Source organism: Peromyscus leucopus, chromosome 1, assembly GCF_004664715.2.
Source record: "Peromyscus leucopus breed LL Stock chromosome 1, UCI_PerLeu_2.1, whole genome shotgun sequence".
In the NCBI taxonomy this organism is placed as follows: domain Eukaryota; kingdom Metazoa; phylum Chordata; class Mammalia; order Rodentia; family Cricetidae; genus Peromyscus; species Peromyscus leucopus.
In genome coordinates this window covers 156,647,946-156,667,398 of record NC_051063.1, presented here as the reverse complement: position 1 = coordinate 156,667,398, position 19,453 = coordinate 156,647,946, and the positions used below count along the sequence as shown (strand labels likewise).

The following is a 19,453-nucleotide window of genomic DNA, read 5'->3' as shown; positions in this document are numbered from 1 at the left end:
TTAAGTGTCTAACCCAGAGGCACCACACAGTCACCATGGTGCGCAGTCATTACCCTTCCAGCTCCAAAACTGCTTCATCCAGACACACTGCAGCAGACTGCACCCAGTCACCCCCCATCCTGGGCCCCCTGCCCTGGGGCTGCCATTCACTGTCTCTAGTTCTGACTAATCATATGAATGGAATGCCAGCATTTGTCCTTTCTATGACTGGCTTATTCCATTCAGCAGCAAGTTCATCTATGGAGGAGCCTTTCAACAGTTCTGTACTTTCTAAGGCTCATACTATTCCATGGGTGGGGGAGAGTGGAGGAAGAAGTTACATGTGTGTGCACATGTGTGTGCCACATTTTGCTTGCTCATTCACCTGTCAACGGACACCTGAGGAGCTGTTTGTCTCAGCTGTTAGGAATAATGCCAGTTATATCTGGTGTCTTCCATTCTATAGACTGTTGATCTCTTTGCTTCTCCCTCTTTTTTCTCTCGTATGAAATTTGCCACGCTGGGTGTGGTGGCACACACCTTTAATCCCAGCACTCAGTAGGCAGAAGAACACTCAGAGGATCTCTGTGAGTTCAAAGCCAGCCAGGTCTACATAGATCTCTGTGAGTTCGAGGCCAGCCAGGGTTATGTTGGGAGACACATCTCTTTAAAAAAGGGGGTGGGGGGGTGGTGGTGGCTACAGTTAGTTATACAGCGCTTCCATGCTGCTTTCCATAGCAAATGAACCATTCTATATTCTACTTAAAGAATTAAGGGGGGGGCAGCCTCAAACTAGGTCCTCCCTTCCCACCTTGCTTAAGACAGGGTCTTTGCTTGCTGGCTGCATACACAAGGCTCACTGGCCTGTGAACTTCTGGGGATTCTGCCCACCTCACCCTACAGACACACACAACCATGTCTTGCTCTAGAAGGGTGCTGGGGATCTGAACTTAGGTCCTCACACTAGTGCAGCAAACACTTGGCCCACGGAACCCTCTCTCTAGCCCCACCACCCTGCCGATTTCTAAGAAGACAGCCTGTCTATAAATGAGTAGTCACTGCCACACGGCTCAGCAGTCACACTCCTGAACCCAGAGAAATGAAATCTACATTCATATAAAACCTGTCCACAGATGTTTAGAGGTTATTGAAAAGCGGCCAGAACTGGAAACAGGCCAGACACTGCTCAATGGGTAACTAGTTAAACAAACTGGCTGTTACAGACTGTACTGTGCCCCACCCCACAACATCCAGGTGTGGAATCCCTAATTTCCATTGTGTCTTTGGGAACAGGGCATTACAGGTTAGGAAAGCTGAATGGTGCCTATGGGAAGTGGGGTTAGTTCAATAGGACCAGGCTCTGTATGGATGAGTCATGAGAGAGTTCCCTTTGCACAAATGCACAGAGGAAAAGCCTGTGAGGATACAGTGAGAAGGGGGCATCTACAAGCCAAGGAAACAGTGTCGCCAGAAACCAATCCTAATGCTGAGCTTTTAGCCTCTAGAACGGTGAGAAAATGAATGCATGTGATTTAAGCCATTTGGGTTGGAGTACTTTGTTCCAACAGCTCTAGCAGGCTAATCCAGTGTCACATCCATACAGTGCTATTCATCACAAAAAGGAACCAGTTATGGATACACATGGCTAAGACACAGCCAGGGAATTAGGCTGCGAAGGAAAAGGCAACCCCTTAAGGTCACATACTGTATGAGAGCACCTTAGAGCATTTCAGAGGCGACATTACAGACACAGGAAACAAGAACAGTTGTCGAGGGCTAAGAAAGGGCTGGGAACAGCAGGAAGTGAGCGTGGCCATAAACAGCAGCACCACAGACCTCGTGGTGATAAAATTCCTCTGCATCCCCACTGTATCAGCATCAACATCCCGGGCGAGCTACTGCACTGTCAATTCTACAAGGTGCTACCACCGAGGGAAGCTGGGAAAAGAACTTGTAGGAATCTATTTTGTTTTTAGCAACTTCACGTAGGTCTCTAATTCTCTCAAAACATAAGATCTCATGTTTTAAAAAACTGTATGTGCATGAACATTTTGTCTGCATGTGTGTCTGTCCAACACAAGCATGCCAGGTGCCCATGGAGGCCAGAAAAGAGGGTCAGCTCTCCTGTACTGGAGTTACAGACTATTCTGAGCTGCCGTGTGGGTGTTGAGAACTAAACCTGGATCTTCTGGAAGAGCAGAGGGTGCTCTTACCTGCTGTGTCAATATCTCTCTTTAAGAGGTGTAAGCAGCAGGAAGCCACAGGAGTTGACCAGCATAGAGCTTCTCTACCTCTTCCTTGCCTCTCCTCTTCTGTCCTCACCCACCCACATCTGGACTCACACGACATGGAGCGTTAGCAGCCACAGGAGATGAACACTGAGCCACAGCCCAAGAGGAGCAAGTGCAGAAATCGAAAACAGAAGACACGGAAGGGTGAAGCTCCTCCACCCATCCCTGAGTTTCTAACTCCTCGCTCTCCCTAGTCTCTCTCCTCTGAGTACACCCTAGCTTCTCCCTCCCAAGCATCTGTACCCTCACATATTTATGTGTGCATGTGCGTGCAGGTGCATATAAAAGTCAGGGTTCAGCCTCGGTGGTGGTTCCTCAAATGTCTTCAATTTTAACTGAGATAAGGTCATCAGTCTTTCATTGGTCTGGAAGTTCATCAAGTAGCATAGGCTGGCTTGCCAGTGAGCTCCAGGGATCTGCCTGTCTCCACTTCTCACCTCGCCATTGCTGGCATTACAGGTGCACATTGCCATGTCCAGTTTTTAACATGGGTTCTAGAGATTTGAACTCAAGTCCTCATCCTTTCAAGGCAATTGTAGTATCTACTGACCCATCTGCCCACCTTACCCCTCTTTTTAAAAAGAAACTACCTGTGTATCAATTATTTTCTACACTTTAGGACCTTCAAATCAAGGCCAGAGTCCTATCCACCTCAATACCACCACCAGCCCCCTGATACAAGCTGCCCACTTGTGTACAGAAGGCAGCTCACTTAGAGCTTTTCAATCTACAAACATTAAAATCCAGCAGGAAGGCAACACAGTTCACTGCAATGTCTACACTGATGGTCTCTAGCTCTTCCTGCCTCACTCACAAGCGCTTCCGCAAGCTCTTGATGGGTCAGAGACTTTAACTCACACCCCTCCTTGGCCGTGAGGACTAAATAAGAGAATCATATTATGAAAAATCCAGCAGCATGTCTCCAACAAAGAAAGCCAGACAGCTCACTTCCTTCCTCCCCCGGCTAAGACTCTTGAGTGACTTCTACTTCACGGTCTCTCCTTTCAGTTGGAGCTACAGCAGAGCGGGACCCTTGCCAACACTCCTTACGAAGAAGTTTTCCTCTGGAGCTCTATTGCTCGGAATGGGCTCACTTGGGAAATAAAGGCTGAGTGGTCACCTGTAGTGGCTAATGCATGCCTCAGTCCAGCAGCGACACAAACAACCTTCTCTCTCAGGAGCTGTCCAAAGAAAGAACAAAATTTACTCTCAGAATCATCCTCTACAAAATCTCATGTAACTCAGGTGCAAACTCAATGCAGCCTGAAGCACCCCCCCAATATGCTCACCCAGAAATACTTTTGTATTTATTGATAGATGAAAGTGTGTGTGTGTGTGTGTGTTGCTGTACATGAGTGTTTGTGTGTTGCATGCACATGAGTCTGTGTGTGTGTGTGTATTGCATGCACATGAGTCTGTGTGTATTGCATGCACATGAGTCTGTGTGTGTGTTGCAAGCACACGAGTGTGTGGGCACACAAGTAGGCCACATGAGGACACTGGGTATCTTCTACTATCACGCTCCACCTTACTGCCTTAAAGCAGGGTCTCTCACTGAACTGGAAGTTCTCTGCCTCAGCCAGGCTGGGTGGCCATTGAGCTCCCTCAGTGCTGGAGTTACAGAGACACATAGCCATCCCTGCCTTTTTTAAATATTTATTTTATTTTCTGTGTATGACTGCTCTTCCTAAATGTATGTATGTGTACCACATGCATGCCTAGTGCCTATGATGGTCAGAGGAGGATATCAGATCCCATGGAACTGGAGTTACAGATGGTTGTGAGCTACCACGTGGATACTGTGAACTGAATCCAGGTCCTCAGCAAGAGCCAAAAGTGCTCTTAACAGCTGAGACATCTCTCTGGCCCCTGCTTCAACTTTTTTTGCGTGAGTTCTGAAGATTCAAACCCAAGTCCTCGAGCACTCTTACCATGAAGCCATCTCCCCAGCCCTGAAAAATAACTTTTAAAAATATCATATCATAGTACCACACTGCACTACCTCTCGGGGGGGGGGGGGGGGGGCAGGGACCTCCACAGTCATCCAGTAAACATTTCCCCAAAACAGCCAACTACCAGATGGTTCCTGCCACACGGCTCAGCTCTGTAACATCAAACAGCCACACAGGAGAAGGCATGGCTGGGCTCCAATAAGACTTAAACAGTCAGGGCTTTCGTCTTCCCTCCTGACCCAGTTCAGTCCCCAGCCAGGGGGGAAGCTCTTCCTTAAATGGCCACTCAGCCCCCGTCCGGTACCCGCCTCCGGTGACCCGCCTCCGGTGACAGGGCTCACCCTCTCCCTAGGCATCTCATCCATCCTTGCACGTCTCCTTGTGTCTCTAGGTGGAGCCAAACCCAGCTGCCTTGAGCTTCTGACAAAGCTTTCCAAATATTTGAAGACAGTTGTCATGTCCTCTCTAATACGTCTTGTGGCGGTTTTAAAAATAGGTCCTCAACTTCTTTGATACTACTCCCTGCCTGCAAGTCACAGAGCTTGGTTCCCCTCCCCTGTGTGGGCTGGACTTAGTGACACACTTCTAAGGGGAAGAATAAAGGAGCAGAGTGAGTCAGAGGCAGGATGACAAAGGGCTCCGAGGAGGCCTCCTCCTGAGAAAGCCAGCCGCCAGGTCTCAACAGGTGTACAGAAAGCCCTCACAGCCAGGAGCTGTGGCTCCCACCAGAAGCATCCTAAGAGCTGGGCAGTGGGTCTCTACCCCAGAGCAGCCCATGGGGGCTGTGTACAGACCTGGCTTCACTGCTCCTTTGTGAAAGACCAGCTCGGAGGCCCCATTCCAGACCCTCAAAAATGTGGGATAGTGCTGACTTTAGCTACTGTCCCACACGGTAGAACTAATGAAGGACTCTTTAGACAACAAACACTCCCATTGCAACAGCCATCGCCGAGTGTCTCTCCTCTGGACAGGTTCTGGATTCCTCCTCCCCCTTTGGCCTCACATATCCCAGGATGGGCTCAAACTAGATATGTAGCCAAGGATAACCTTGAACTTCTGGTCCTCCTGCCTCTGCCTCCCACGTGCTGGGAATAAATGCATGCACTGCCATGTCCAGTTTAGACAGTGCTGGGGACCAAACCCAGGGCTTCCTGCATGCTGGGAAACTGTCACCTGAGCTGTGTCCCTGGCCCCCGGTCACTCTCTTTTCAAGGAACAGTGTAAAGGCGGAGAATAAGTCTTAAGGATCATTATGTCTAGAGCCTATGCACTAATACACAAGAGAATCTGTCACACCAGATCAGTCTGACCAGCACAAAAGACAAGGTTCTGGCCTCCCTCTGGAGACAATATAGCTGACGTTGGTGTCCCCAATCACATTAGCCCCCGGCAAATAAAATCTGACTGCTAATACAGTAGATGGTTCTTTAAATGCATCTTCTTCCCTGCCCTCCTTTCTTTTTTATGAAGATAACCAATGGGCCAGGCCCATCTCTTTATGTTATTATCTTACGTGCTATTCTACTACCCATGGGTCCTCACTCCACTCTGGTACTCCACTTTTCCCCACATCCCAGCCTGAGCGCCTGTTGACGGCACCCCAAATGCTTGTCTTGTCTATGCTCCCATAAACACGTCTGCACTGTGCCTTTGCCTACAGTGTTCTTCTTCAGCACCTGTTCTGCATCCTGTTATCCCACGCCAGGGAGACCTCGACTCAACTCTAAGACTCAGGTAAACTTCCTGCTAGCTAGGAGTCCAGTCCCTCCTTGGGACTACATGAGCATCTATCACGATCCTAGCATGACAATGGCACTGCATGTATTTACCATGTGCCACTCAATTATAAATCTCTCAGGTGCCAGGACAGGTCTTAACCACCAATGTCCTCACTACCTAAATTCAGTGCCCAAACATGGCAGCTGCCATCCACAGACCAAGAGTCTCCATCGGTTCTCATTCTGGTATATCCTTCCCATTGCCACATGGGAGACAACCCATGAAAATGTTCTTAGTTACTGACTCTGTCATCCAGTGTATTTTAACCATTGTCCCTTCCTGTCCTCTTTAATTATATCAACTATAATTAGGCTAAATTAATTATAACATGTGTAGGTTTTTACAAGGCCACCTATTTGCACCTGGGAGTTACAGAGGGACCCAGAGCTCTGTAGAACTAGACCTGTGTGCAGGCCTTGGGAACCATTACCCCCAAATAACAGAGCACCCTGTGGTGCAACTGAATTCCACAAGAAGACAGCAGCAGACCCAACCTCTCCAATGAAAATGCATCTGCCACTCCTAACCGGAGTTTAGGGATTAGGTGGCAGAGGGGAAGTTGAGGCAGTGAAAACCCACTGTTGATTTCAGGGTATTTCCTGAAAGTTTTCCTGTTCCCATCAGGACCACTTACAATATTATGCTTTTTATTTTTTACTCCCATTGACACAAACTAGGATCATATAGGAAAAGGGAACAACTGAGAAAACGCCTCCATAAGACTAGCCTGGGCTGGGGAGATGGCTCAGCAGTTAAGAGCACTGGCTGTTCTTCCAGAGGTCCTGAGTTCAATTCCCAGCAACCACATGGTGGCTCACAACCATCTGTAATGGGATCTGATGCCCTCTTCTGGTATAAATGAAAATAAAGCATTCATATATATAAAATAAATAAATATTAAAAAAAAAAAAAAAAAAAAAAAAAACAAGGACCGGCCTGCAGGCAAGTCTGTGGCACATTTTCTTGATCAACTGTTGATGTGGGGGGCCCAGCCAACTTGAGTGGTGCTACTTCTGGGCCCCGGGTCCCGGGAGGTAAGGAAAGGGCAACTGAACATGAAGCTGAATGCAAGCCAGTAAGCAGTGTTCCTCCAGGTTTCCCCGTGTCAAACAGTTCCTGCCCCCAAGTTCCTGCTGAAGTTTCTACCTTGACCTACCTCAGTGACGGGTGATGGGGTGTGACCTGACAGTTGTTAGATAAAATAAACCCTTTCTTCCCAAAGTTGTTTTTGATCATGATGCTAATCACAGCAATAGAAAGCAAAGTAAGATTTACACACGTAAATTTCACAAACCTGTAATGTGGGATGTCATAAAAGGAGCTCTAAACAGAAGCCAAACACCCAGGCCCTGCACTTGGCCTGGGCAGAACAATAGAGCTGGCCCTGATGGTGTGGGTACTGGTGAGCCAGCGCCAAGGGCATGAGAGCAGAACTGGCCCCACTCCTTGCTGCCTGGGCAGTGGGTGAGCTAGCCGGGGCAGTGTCAATGAGGGAGAGCTGGCAGACGGACCAACCCAGCTACCACTCGGCCCAGAACCAGGGCTACGAGTTGGTCCACCCCAACATCCACCTTATCTATGAACTGCTGGAGCATGTGAAGGGGCCAGACCTGCAGATCCAAAGCTGCAGGAACTGTATGACGTGGGCAAACAACAAGATATCCAAGAGGAGTCCCGGTCAGGGCCAAGTATAACGGGTGCAGTAGAAGCCAGAGGCCTTGAGCCAGACCAATGACTCATTGCAATCAACACAAGTAAAGATGTACGGACTAAAGGGTAAAGTGTGTGACTCATTGTGTCACACTACAGCTTCCACACTGAGATGTGTGTGTGTGTGTGTGTGTGTGTGTGTGTGTGTGTGTGTGTTATTTTGTTTTGTAAATTTTATTTTATTTTTGGGGGAGGGAATGCAAGGGCAGAGGGGCATATGAACAGACAGGGAGAGGAATAGGATCTGGATGCATGATGTGAAATCCACAAAGAGTCAATTAAAAAAAAACAAGTCTAAAATAAAAAAAGCTACAAGTCCTGCTTCCCACCCACTCTACTATGGTCACTGCTACATGTGGACACTGAACACCTGCATGTGATTAGATTCAAAGCAACCAGTACAACATGCACACAGAGTTCAGAACCTTGGTACAAAAGAAAGAAGGGGAAATACCTGATTCACAAATGTTACATTTATGTTTATATAAATGACAATAGCTTGGACAGATTAAATTAGTTTTCAAGTTTCTAAATCTAGGCTGGGTGTGGTGATGCATCTGTTACCAAAGCCATGGGAGATGGAAGCGGGAGGATCAGGAGTTCAAGTCCAGCCTCAGTTATATATTACATGTCTGAGGGCAGTCTGGGCTATATGAGAGTCTATACTTTAAAAAAAAAAAGTCAACAGGGGCTTAAGAGATGGCTCAGAGGTTAAGAGCACTGGCTGCTCTTCCAGAGGACCCAGGTTTGATTCCCAGCACCCACATGTCTGTAACTCCAGTTCCAGCATCTCATACCTTGTTCTTGCCTTCATGGTGCACATACACACACACAGGCAAAACATACATATACACAAAGTAAATACATCCTTTTAAAATGTTATTAAAATTACGTGTGTGTGTGTGTGTGTGTGTGTGTGTGTGTGTGTATATTACATGCTACACACATAAAACTTGAAAGTAGTGCATGAAGAGACACACAAAAGGCCACATGTTGTACAATTACATTATCTGAAATGGCTAGAACACATAAATCCACAGAGAAGGAAGACTAGCAGCCACCAGGGGCTGGAGGAGAGGAAGACAGGAAGCCGCCGCTACTGAGTTTAGAGTTCTAGGATTTGATAATGACAACGGCAGCTACCCCTGAGAACATACTGGAAAACACTGAAGTACACATTGCAAAGAGCGAGTTCAGTGGTATCTGAACCACTGCTCAATAAGTTGTTATTAAAAGTTAATTTTGGCTGTTTACTTGTTTTTAAATGGGGCTTTCAGAAAATTTTCAATCATTTGATATTTCTGCAGGACAGCACTCGACTACCATTTGCTGAATCCACTGTCTTTTTTTCGTGTGTGTGTGTGTGATGTGTCTGTGGTGTGTGTATACATGTACATGTCTGTGAATGTGGGCACACACCATCACATGCATGAGGAAGTCAGAGGACACTTCGGGACTGCTCTACCCTTCCACTTTGTTTTAGACAGAGTCTCTCTCTTTTGCTTTTTGCCACTTCTTATGTCAGGCTAGCTGGCCTGGGAACTCCCAGGTAGTCTCCTGTCTCAGCTTCCCATTTCCCCACTGGTGTACCAGGATTACATACAGACTTGTGCTAGTGCACCCAGCTTTTGGATTCTGGAGATCCACACTCATCTTCATGAGCACAGCAAGTGCTCTACTCACTAGCCATCTTCCCAGACCCCGAACTTAGGCCTTGAGGCAAATCACACCTATTTGGACCTGTTTCCATCGTTAACAACGAGCAAATGAGATGCATTTCTACTGTCCTAGTTTATAAAACCGTATAACGTGCACAAAGACGAACAGATTTTCCACCCAGCACTGATCCCTTCAAACTGATTTTTAACAGAAGAACTTATTTTCAACTCAAGTTCTACTGTTCCATGGGTTGTCAAGAACTGACCTAGTCTTTCAGTATGGGGAAGGCTACATGGAATAGCCTAGAAACCAGAGGACAGAATAAGCTAAAACTGGGATGTGCTCACCTCAACGGCCTGGGGAACCACACATCGGTGAGGGCCATGCGGCACACCTAACTGGCCAAAGGCATTGGATCCACAAGACAGAACTTGACCTGTTTCTGCAAAAGATAAGCATTCAGATTATTAATCTAAGAAGTGAGATGCCTGTGACCAACAAGGAGTCATGGATGAGAGGAGGCATCGAGGGTCCCGTGCCTCAAAGCCTTCCGGCCACTTCCCTTCTCTTATTCCTCCAGACTAAAGACTATGGGCCACTCTGTATCCTCAATGGCAGATAACCTGTGCAGAGCACTTAGCTCAGGGCTAGTATTAGAGTGAGTGAATCTTACTCCCACTTTGTGTCTCCACCCCACTTCCCATGTCTCCATTCACAAATTCTGTGCATGCTCTAGGCCTTTCTCCTCCCTGCCCTTCCCCATACACTTACCTGAAGAGTCTGGGGAAAAGGACAAAATATGCATGGCCAGGCAAGTAAGAGTTCTCCCTGGGAAACAAGTCTAGAGTTTGGGGGGCAAATTTGGACCAGAGGAATGTTAGAACCACCTGGCTTCATAATGAGCCCTGTCCTCCAACCTAACCTTTATCCATAAAAACCTGATAGTCTGATTTGCAGCTCTGACTGCTTTGTGCCTTTCTCAGAACTGGTTGCAAACAGTGCTTCTTTCTGCCTCTTATGACCCTCACATGGGCCCATAATATGTACTTCACAAAGTGATCGCTAGCATTGAAATTCTTCATATGGAAGGAATTTTGTTTTTCGGAGCTAATCTAGCCAAGGCCTCGTGCATGCTCAGCAAGCTGCCTCTCCAGCCAGTCTGGAATCTGATAATTACTGTCAAACTGGATACATATGGAACTCCTCTACAAAAAAGAAATGGTGACAGCTGAGGAATACCGAAATACGGGACAACAGTTCATGAGACAGACGACAGGTGCTGTTCTGGAGCAGGAACCATTGGGCATTGCAACAAAGAAAAGTACAGGGAGTATGGCCCGTAAGATGAGGCCGCAGACACAGGAACCTGTCAAAGGTTATGTGCAAAAAAGCTTGGGACTTTTGCTACATATCTTGGAATCCATGAGCATTAAGAGGCAGGAACTACAGGTGGTCCTTTAAACCCAGACTGGCCAGCTAGGAAGGACGAAGTTGAACAGAGAAATCAGTTCACAGAGTAACAATACCAGCTGCTTCCAAAAGAATTATTCTAGCAACTCTTTAGACAAAACTCATTCTGTTACCTATCTTCATAGAGACCAAATGTTTTTAAGGGGAGATAGAAAAAATAACACAGTGGTAGAGCCCATGCTTAGCACATGTAAAGGCCTGGGTTTTATCTTCAGCAATGTCGCCATGGAAGCCCCTCAGTGGGAAAGACCTGCTCCTATTGCTGTGAAATCCCTACTCCCTCATAATTAATTAGCTCTAGCTAGTTTTACATCAACTTGACATAAGCTAGAATCATTGGAGAGGAGGAAGCCTCAACTGAGAATATGCCAATATAAGATCTGGCTGTAGGGCATTTTCTTAATCAGTGACTGATGGGGGAGGGCCCAGCCCATTGTGGGGGGTACCATCCAGGCTGGTGGTCCTGGATTCTATTCTATATTCTAAGGAAGCAGGCTGAGCAAGCCATGGGGAGCAAGCCAGTAAACAGCACTCCTCCATGGCCTCTGCATCAGCTCCTGCCTCCAGGTTCCTGCCCTGTTTGAGTTCCTGTCCTGACTCCTTTTAATGATGAACAGTGATGTGGAAACAGAAGCTGAATAAACCCTTTCCTCCCCAAGCTGCTTTTGGTCATGGTGTTTTATCACAGTAACAGAAACCCTAACTAAGACACCTAGCACATTACCCATAATAACTCTTAATGGCACTCCTGGCCAGCTAGACTAGACACATAGCTTTCATGACCTTTGGGGACTAAAATTGACCACCTAACGAGATCTGGTCCATCCCCCAGTTTCTGGCAAATGTATTCAAGCCTGATCTCCTATATAGTTAAAATTCTCCTTATAAAAGGTACCCTGCAATTTCCCTACATAGCCATAGATAACACTTAACTGGTTTTAGGGTTTTTTTGTTTTTCTGCAAAAGTACAGAGGCTCTTATTTAACCAGGTCCCTCCTCTACACTGCTATCACCCAGAGCCTTGGTGGTGATATTTACCCAAGAGTGAACTTACCAGTGAGCATGATGGTAAAATCCCAGCCACAGGCCACCTGTCGTATTGGACAACTAATGAGAGGCTTGCAAACGGTAAAACACAGAACATCCTCTGTGTGACCAAGCCCCAACTGCCCATCTTTATTCAGGCCACAAACAAAAAGTCCTCCTCCATCTGCAAAACAGAAAGCTCTGTTGGGGGATATTCGATCACACTGTGATCCCTAAGTTTGCATTTGCATTAATTCAATAAAATTAACCTCGGGTCAGGAGGATGAGTTAGCAACCAGTTGACAGGAAGTAATCATAGAGCATCCAAGGGCATCCAGAAGCGTTAGAGACACACACAGGAAGTAGCCAGGAGGGATTTGGAGTGGAGGCTTTTTATGCTTGGGTTGAGCAGAAAGACATTCTCTTTCCTCGACTTCGGCAAGGGGAGAGGGCCAGCTACTTGCTACTCCACCTCTCTGAGCTCGCAGGTTTTCACCCCAGCTTTGGAACCTCAAGTCTTACTTATAAATAGAACAACAGAGTTTTAGTTTAAGCTCCCTTCGGCGGCAGCGAAAGGGCCAGCGCCTGTGGGAACAGAATTCCCACCAAGCTGCAGCCTGAGTGGCCAGGCCACTGCCAAAGCAGCAGGCCGGTAACTGCGGAGATGCAATGCTGGCTGAAATAGCAGTAAGTTAAAGTGCGGCCACTGTGCCGAAGTTAAAACAACAAAGCTCCAGTACCACCATCGTGCACAGGGAGAGTCACCACTCCCAAAGCAAGAAGAAGTTACTGTGCATTATTTGGAGCCACAGACAAAAGACTTCTTGCCCACGCTAATGTTATTAACTGATGATACATGCTAGTGTATTCCGGAACCAAAGATACCAGGCCAAGGGCTTCAAATGTAATGTATAAATGGAAACTCCCAGTTCTGAACAAGTGCCAATCAATCACCAAATGGAGCATCCATGACCACAGGAAAGCCAACATCAACGCAATACTTAGAATGTGCCAGGAATTTTGCAAAGAGCTGAACATAGGAGACCTTCCACACGTGTCTAGGACCCATAATACTTTGAAAGGAACAGTTTAATTTTAAATTGTTTTAAGGTAACTTTAATGTAACAATAATTCATATATAATACAAATGCCATTCTTAAATACAGTTACTTTCTATCAGTAATTTTTGGCATTTCCTTAGAAAGGAAGGGAGGAATCCCTGATGACAAGAACACCAAAGACCTGTAAAAGCCCTAACATAGCCTGAAAACACCCTGAGTTTATCTACTGTTATTATCCCCATGGGACAGGTGAAGAAAAAATTGAGTGTGCTGGTTAGCTTTGGCTACCAACTTGCCACAACCTACAATCAAATAGAAGGAGAGTCCTAGTGAGAAATGATCTAGACCAGGTTGACCGGTGGACATGACTGTGGGACTGTCTTGATTAGAATTGAGATGGGGAACCCACTCTGAATGTGGGCAGCAGCACCATTTCAAGGGCTGGGCCAACTGTGTTAGGGTGAAGACAGCCAGCTGAGCATAGGCCACAAGCGGGCCAGGAGGCTTTGGTTTCTCTGCTCTCGACTGTGGAGGTGATGCTTTAAGTTCCTGCCTCGACTCCCTGCGGTAATGTTAAGTCAAGCAGACGCCTTCTCCCCGATGCTTTTGGCCAGGCATTTTATCACTGCAACAGACGTAAGAGTAGAACACTGTGGTATAATCCTGGTCAGAGCCGTAGAGCTAATGAACGACAGAACTGAGCCCAGGGAGTCTGAGCCCAGCTCCCACTCTTAACCAGATGCCATACGCCAGCCTTTACTACGCGGAAGCATGTGTGGCACCCCATGCTCTCAGCACTAGGTCGGAAAATCAAGGACACGGGAAGGTTCGTGGTCTCAAGGGATATTTCACCTCGTTGCAAAGGCTCCAAAGTAAAACTTAAACAGGTTATAACACATCCACCAATTTGCCTTATGACCCTAAGCCTTCCTCCCTGAGCTTTATGTGTATAAAGGGGAAGGGAACTTAAAGAACTCAGAAGTTCAAGCTCTGACGAGCTAGGATTCCCTTAATGGTTCTTTGGCTCCTTCACAAATACAAATGCCGCTCTCTGAGAAAGACAAAAGCCCAAAAGAGGGCAAGGTAACACCCAAGGGGAAAATACCTCGACACAAAAGTGAGTGGCCATCCGTTTGTGAAGAGATCTACCTGTGACAGCTGCGGAATGGCCCCCTCCTCCTGTGACGCTCCTGATACACCCAGGCTCGCAGAAGTCACTCAGCTGCTGGGGCAGAAGCACATCTTCCTTATGGCCAAGGCCGAGCTGCCCGTAGCTGTTTGCACCCTGGGGATAAAACACAACACAGATGAAGAGCGATCTGAGTGCCCAACTGTCAGCATCCACCTACCTGTCAGCGTCCCTCGCCCTGGCACACCTCTCAGAGCCCGTGACATTTCACACACCCACTCTTCGGAGGCTGTCTTGTGCACCGTGATTTCGATTTCAGAGGCATCCTTGGCATCCACAACTTAGCCAACCTCGTGGCTCACCTTTCCCTTCAAGTACACAACCCTGTTCTAGTTTGTTGCTGCGGGGAGAGGGGACCAAAATTGATTCAGGGAAGGAAAGGGCAGAAGCTGTGAAGAACACTACCTGTGACTCACTGGTTCTCTCCACGAACTTTCTTATACAGCCCAGGCCCATCAACCTAGGGATGGTGCCACCCACAGTGGACTGACTGGACCTTCCACATCATCATCAACCAAGATGTTTGATGACAGACTTGCTCACAGGCCAATCTGATCAAGGCCTTCAACTGACATTTCTCTTCCCAGGTGATTCTGTTTTGCATCACAAGACCAATCAAGACTAAACTGTCTTTGGGAATCAGTCCAAGGATCCCCTCTGATAAAAGCTAATTATCTAGGAAAGCCAAGAGAAGAAAAAAATTAGGGGGGGGGGATGAGGGAAAAGTCAGCAGGAAACACTCTGTCTGGAATCAGTTTTGCACCCCTCCCCTCCCCCCATCCTCACTGGGAAGCAGGCAATAACTCTCTGTATTTATTCAGTTAGCTAAGGATGCTGCATCCCAAACAGGAAGCACTATCGTTTATCTGTCCAGTACAAGACCTAGACGGTATTCGCCAAAGGGCCCTTTCAAGTACAGCATTTGACAACTCCAAAATTCAGATCCCCCTTGTAGATCTACACTATCAAGTCATACAGAGTACAGGTCTAGGGATTCGGCAGAGCAAGAGAGTGCTGGCCTGGCATGTCCCTAGGTTCAGTCTCCACCACTGGAAGGAAAAAAGTCTCTAGTCTGAAATCTTTACCGCTAGGTTACCTAAATAGAATTCAGTATACACACAAATGTATGTCACAAAGATGCTATAAAGACGATGACAAAAGACACAAACACAACAGTGAGCAGACACTGTAAAGAGCCTGAGGCTCAGTATGTCCCAAGTCCTCAGAGCCTGTCATATTCAAACAAGAGGAACTGTGACCCCACGAAGAGAATCTTCATACTTCAGAAATTCCTCTCTTCAAGTGTCTACTCCCAAGCTGGTCCCTTTGGAGGTGAGTGGTGGAGCCATTTAAAACCCATTTTTGAGGGCCCCCCGGATGAGAATGTGTGATTTAAAACAACTACCAAGACATGAATACAAAACACACAATTACCCTGCTGTCTGTTGGGTATTTCCAGCCACCTTGAGCAGCAGGGCTCCAGGATGAAGAATGAGCTATGCACGGGGCACAGGTCAAGAGGGCCTTGGGAACAATACAGCTCCAACTAAGTGCTTCTCTGCATACATCATAGGCACCTTCCACCCTCACAACCAGGGAGCATTAGCATTCATTTTACAGATAAGGGAACTAAGGCCTGGGGAGGCTCAAGAAATGACCCATAGTTACAGAACTGGGTGAGCAAGTTAGAAGTCTGCTTCTTTCCTTAGATCTTACTTACCAGTAAGAAATAAGGATGTATTCGGAACCAGCCCAGAGCTTAAGCCACATGACTCTAGACTACTGCTCTCCTCCATCATTTTATCCCCATTCTCTTCTTTGTATCATTCCCTGGCACTACAGTGTGTCTTGCCTACTTGAATAGTCTACCTCCTCTCCTTAGAAACCATGAAGTCAGGGACGTGGTCTTCTCACAGCTATTCTCCTAACCCTGAAACTGCACTGGCCAGGTGTGATTGTCAGGCACAAGTCTCCATCCTGAAGAGGTCAAATGCAACACCACGGTTGCAGAGTGAAGCAGAGAGCCTACGCTGGGGTTTCGAGCCAATCTGGATGCCCCATTACCAGGCTTGCAGGATGAGGAGCACCTGCGGGAGAAGCCAGGCAAGAGCAATCCGAGGGTCGTACCAATCTCTAGTGTAGCAAGAGGCCTTAAACCCAACACAAAGCTGGGTAAAGGAAATTTTAATACACCCTATAACAATTATGTTATGATCCTTCTTTACAAAGGATCCTGACAGAACACACACACACACACACACACACACACACACACACCCTTGTGAGAGGATGAATTGTGTTCCTCTAAAATTTCTATGTTAAAGTCTGACATATCACAATATGGCTGTATTAGAGACACAACCTTTAAAGAGGTAATTAAGGTTAAATGATGAGACTATAAAAGTGGGACCCTAGTACAGTCCATCTACAGTCTCTTCCTAAGATACCAAGGATGCCCACGCACAAAAAAAAGAAAAAAAAAAAAAAAATCAGCCACTGAGGCCTCAGAGAAACCCAAAGTGTCTACAACCTTAACTTTGGACGTGCAGCCTCCAGCACTGTGAGAAAATAAATTTCTATTGTTTAAGAACCCAGCCTGGGGGCTGAAGAGATGGCTCAGAGGTTAAGAGCACCGACTGCTCTTCCAGAGGACCTGAGTTCAATTCCCAGCACCCACATGGTGGCTCACAACCATCTGTAATGAGATCTGGCGCCCTCTTCTATGTACATAATAAATAAATAAATCTTAAAAAAAAAAAAAAAACCCAGCCTGTAGTGTTTTGTCACAGCAGCAGAAACCACCTAATACATGCACCCTGATTACACAGCAGGAAGAATACCCCAGCAGGCCTCCAAGCACACTAGTAAACAGAGGTTCAGCCCCATTTCTGTCTCTGTTCATTCAAGGCCACATATGAAAGACTTTCTCTGTCAGATGTTTCTCCTCTGCCAAAAAGACAGCAGTCTCCTGGCTGGAAAATGACAGGCAGCAACACATTCAGTTATTAACCCCGCCCCCACCTCAAGTGCTACCTCAAGGAGAACCAGCGAGGCCATGCCATGCTCTCCCTCCCAACAACCTTACACTCAACAAGTGAAAAGTATGTCAATAAACACCAATTTTGGCAGAAACATAGGTATTATAACCTCCTCTAGTACAGGAGCCCCTTTACATCTACGTATTTCCCAAACATTAACACATAGCTGTGGCACAAAGGTACTCATTCATTCGTTTCATCCATTCGTTCATTCATTCTTTAGTCAACAAATATTTCCCTGGGGTCTACAAGATGCCAGGCACCAAGAGAGACAATGCGAACACCACTAGCTCAGTACTCACTCACAGAACACCTCCGCTGTAGCCAAGGAGACTGCCGTTAACCAATCATGCCTTCCAATTACAATTTTGGCATTTAGTATTAAGAACTGCAACACCCAGCATATGCTTCCTGCCACGCATGTCCCCCACACTCGCGAGCATAAAGCCTCCTCTCCAGTCACACCATAGGATGACCATGGTTCTCTCCAAGCTCAAACCTAACCAGCCCAGACTCCCACGCCCCCAGAAAAGATCAGATCCGGTCACAGCAGAGTAACAGCAATTACGCAGGGTCTGCGCGTCACGCGGGCACACTCCACAGGCCTCACATCCCCCGGATGCTCCCCAGGGTGATGGCGCTGGAAAGGAGCCTTCCATTCTCCGGGCCAAAGGGAAGGTTCGATGACACAGGTGGCCCCACGAGCTCTGGCACCAAGCGATCTTCTTTCTGTCCAGCCTCCACGCTGTCTTCCCAGGCGCTCTGGCGGCCAAGGGCTTTCCCAGCATGGACGCTCTGCCCTGAAGGTAGGGTCCTCCCGAAGTGCCTCCGTGCCCCCCCCAGTCCTCATGCCACAATTAGCAGCAGGTCCCTCAGGCACCGCGGGGAGACCCTCCCTCCGCACCCTTGCCTCCCTGCTGCAGCCCGGAGTGCGCCAATCCAGGACCCTGGCTTGGGCCTCTGCCTCCCAGTTCCCCCGCCACCCACGCAGACGCCGGGAGCTCCCGGGTCTCCGCGCCCCTTAGTCGCTTCCCGAGCCCGGGGGCGGAGCCACGTACCCAGGCGAAGAGCGCGGCGGTGGTGGAGTCAGCCTCCTCCGAGACACAGGACTCGCGCGCCATGCACACGCTCCGCCGGCGCTTCCGGGAGGGGCTGGCACGGGGCGGGGCTGCGGGAACCAGGGGCGGGGCGAATCCAGGGGCGGGGCCAGTCCTGGAGCTGGGCGCGGCCAGCCGGATGAATCTAGGGATTAGGCGAGGGCCGTGGGCGGGGAGTCTGAGGATGCTGGGGTCAGTTCTTCCCCCAGCTCGAAGGAACTCAGCCAAAACACTGTCAGACGGGACCTCGCAGCCTCCAGGCAACACACCCGTGTGGGAATGTCTTCTGCACCCACACTCGTGATGCATTACGCATCACGCTCGGTCATCCATCCAGAAAGCTCTCCACGGGCCCCATGCTGCCCAGAGAGGCTGACTTGACCTGGATGACATAGCGTGGTGGGGAAGGAAGCTGAGCCTGAGGGTGGGAAGGGTCCATTCCGGAGTTATCCCGAAGCTGTCTTGGCCTGCTTCGCTGTGCGTTTGGGAAACTGAGAGTATTGAGTGGCGGTGATCGCCTTCTAAGCCTGACCCCATGGCGGGAACCCGCCCCTGACAACACCCGTAGAGCTGGCTATTGTCTGTTGTGCCCCTGTGCTGTCTCTACCGTCTACAACTGCCTGCCCTAATTCTGGTGATCAATATGAATAATTCTCACCCAAGACAGATTTTCATGCAATACAGCCTTTGTCGACGCTGTCATGATGTTGGTGGGAGTTAAATAGTACAAGGTACCAAAGCCACTGGGAAAATGGAATTCTGGAGGTGGGGAGATAGTGTCACATTTAAGGCAATGATCTGCATTCTTAGCTCTGGTCTCTCTGCAGACAAGCTTTCTTCTCTCCCTGGGCCCTCACATTGCAAAGTATCTCAGGGAAGCTACTATCCAGGTCTCGCCTGTTCACGGTCCTCACACTCCTTGGTTGTTACTGCCTGCTGGACCTTGTGAAGACAGCCCCTGGTCTTTTCTCTCCCAGACTGTGGCATCTTGAGAAGGTGGGTGGTGATACTTAGAAACACAGACAAGCCAGGCAGAGATGCTCTATCCTGAAGCCCTAAGAGATCCAGGGCAAAGTTTACCAGTTCTCTGTTGGGGTTTTGACCACTCCTTTCAAGGGCATTGTAATAGGATGTCACAGTAGGGTGTAATGGGGGGTCCTCTCTCCTTTTCAGCAGTTCCCAAAGCAATAAATGCCAATAAC

At 48.0% G+C, this 19,453-nt stretch overlaps 1 protein-coding gene across 1 annotated transcript in view; it reads right to left on the bottom strand.

The window, feature by feature from the left end:
- The window catches only part of Sergef (secretion regulating guanine nucleotide exchange factor), a 213,008-nt gene extending 194,705 nt beyond the window's left edge, over positions 1-18,303 (bottom strand). The window contains 5 exon segments of the mRNA XM_028880185.2: positions 3,391-3,451; positions 9,718-9,812; positions 11,895-12,050; positions 14,077-14,212; positions 18,213-18,303. Coding sequence (XP_028736018.1) covers positions 3,391-3,451; positions 9,718-9,812; positions 11,895-12,050; positions 14,077-14,212; positions 18,213-18,275 — 511 coding nt within the window. The 5' untranslated portion in view covers positions 18,276-18,303.
- Positions 18,304-19,453: the final 1,150 nt, after the last annotated feature.